We start from the raw sequence: 2,116 nt of genomic DNA on the forward strand, positions 1-2,116 counted from the left end.
TGGGGCAGGCCAGAGGAAAAGCCGAGAGCCTTGTGCAGCTGCAGCTAAATGAATCATTGCGCTGGCAGTAAGCCTTTAAAGATTATCTCTGCCAGCAGCTGAGGTCAGAGAGCCCTTCCTCCTCCCAGCATGAGCCGAGGCGTTGGAAACTCTGCCGTCCTCCGAGCCCGGTGCCGGCGGAGACCCGCAGGCGCGCTCCCGGTGACGGACGGCCCGCCAGAGGCAGAGAGCCGTCCCCAAATTCCGGCTGCGATTCTCCACGTGGTCGTTTTGTTTTGGTTTTGGGTTTCCCCCCCCACACACACGTGCGCTCGTTCTCCTAAGGAGCGAGCGGCCACCAGTACCAATCGTTTCCATTAACTGAATTCCCTGCGAGCATACCATAGTCCTCGGGGATCGCTGAGAGCGTTCAGGGTGCAGCCTGCCTCTCCCACGAGGCGTTTTAAGAGGATAAAAGCGTGTTTTATCTCGGCGGGAGCTGGCTGTAAATCACTCGGCAAACGATGCGCGCTTCCCCGGCAGGACCTGCAGGCGCAAGACCGAGCGCACCGCATCGGGCAGCAGAACGAAGTGCGCGTTCTCCGGCTCTGCACCGTCAACAGCGTGGAGGAGAAGATCCTTGCCGCCGCCAAATACAAGCTGAATGTTGATCAGAAGGTTATCCAAGCCGGCATGTTTGACCAGAAGTCCTCGAGCCACGAGCGAAGAGCCTTCCTCCAGGCTATCTTGGAGCACGAGGAGCAGGACGAGGTAAGGGGCAGCGCAGGCAGCTTCCTCCTACTCCAGAGCGCGAATGGCGAACGTGTGGCTGGCTTTGCTCCACTGCTCTGTGCGTCCTCGAGGCCAAGGGCGTGGGGGCTAGAAGGAAAAAGGAGCATGAACACTTGTTTCTATTTGAAGTGAATTTTTAGCGTCGGTGAAAGGTGCCGGATTGACAGCCCTGGAGACTGAAGTCCTCTATTTATCCACAGAACAGATACAGCGCGGGCAGCGGCAGTGGCAGTGCAAGCTTCCCCCACACTGCCTCAACCCTGTGCCTGAACGCTGAGTTGGAGGAACCACCTCTAAAGGTGAGAGGGGTTGTTCAGTCTCCACGCCCATTCAATCCTCGGCCTTGCTGCTGAGACTGCCAACGCACGTGCCAGCTCTGACGGTGATTCTTTGCACCGTGGATAACCTGTCCGCTAGAAACTGGACTGAGGCCACCCAAAAACACATCTTTCACGGGCAACCGAACAAGCGTCGGATGGTAACGATGTTCGGTGCTGTGCTCCGAGCGGACGAACTGCCGCGCCGCCTTCTCTCGCCATTGAATCGGGGATTTAAAATCTTGCAGGAAGAAGACGAAGTCCCCGACGACGAAACGGTCAACCAGATGATTGCGCGGCACGAAGAGGAGTTTGACCTTTTCATGGTGAGCATGAGGCACAGGCTGCGGAGGAGGAGTGGTGCCCGCTGTTCTTCCGAGTAGCAGCTAAAACGGTCTCTCTAACAGAAATCAGCTGAGAGTGCTTAACGAAGCCGTGACTCGTTCAACAGGTAAAACAAAACTGTAGAGCAGGGGCTCAAAGTCAGGACGTTCCCGGCTCCGGTAAGGGACGAGCTCGGGGGGGAGCCGGAGGAGAGGGGCCGAGCTTCCCGCCGCGGGAAGGAGGAGATGGGGCCGGCGGGCGCGTGCCCGTGTGCCAGGACCCCCGTCCCCGAGCAAAAAGCTGCTTCCCCACCCAAAAGAGCTCCGGCCCGAGAAAACTGTTGGAGATGGGACAAGGAGCGTTTGAAACGGAGGACAGGCTCCTCGTAAAGGAGACCACCCAACTCTGAGCCCCGTTTGAGGGTTCAGGGTCTCGCGGGCGGCACCGGTTTGGTTAAACTGTCAGCGAGAACAGGACGGTGGTGCAAGGCCGGGTGTCTCTCGCCCAGAGCTCGCATCTCCCCGAAATGGCAGCCCCGTCAGCTCTGCCGGCGCACGCTTAACTTCCGTGCCCGACGCGCCAGCCCGCGGTCCTCAAAGGGCTTCGGTAGCGGCAGACTTGCCTGGAGAAGGCTGGTGGAGAGAGGAGAGCTCCCCGGCCCCGGCGGGGCAGCCGGCTTAACGAGGTCTGACCTGCCGCCGCTG

The 2,116-nt window shown here is 59.6% G+C and overlaps 1 protein-coding gene across 1 annotated transcript in view; it reads left to right on the forward strand.

Annotated features, from left to right (window-relative positions):
* Positions 1 to 1,615, forward strand: part of SMARCA4 (SWI/SNF related, matrix associated, actin dependent regulator of chromatin, subfamily a, member 4) — a 29,223-nt gene extending 27,608 nt beyond the window's left edge. Inside the window, exons 26-29 of the mRNA XM_009282095.1 lie at positions 523 to 750; positions 972 to 1,070; positions 1,337 to 1,414; positions 1,496 to 1,615. Of these exons, the coding sequence (XP_009280370.1) occupies positions 523 to 750; positions 972 to 1,070; positions 1,337 to 1,414; positions 1,496 to 1,516 (426 nt within the window). The 3' untranslated portion in view covers positions 1,517 to 1,615. The remainder of the gene's footprint in view (positions 1 to 522; positions 751 to 971; positions 1,071 to 1,336; positions 1,415 to 1,495) is intronic.
* Positions 1,616 to 2,116: the final 501 nt, after the last annotated feature.

This window comes from Aptenodytes forsteri, unplaced genomic scaffold (genome assembly GCF_000699145.1).
Source record: "Aptenodytes forsteri isolate BGI_AS27 unplaced genomic scaffold, ASM69914v1 Scaffold853, whole genome shotgun sequence".
In the NCBI taxonomy this organism is placed as follows: Eukaryota; Metazoa; Chordata; class Aves; order Sphenisciformes; family Spheniscidae; genus Aptenodytes; species Aptenodytes forsteri.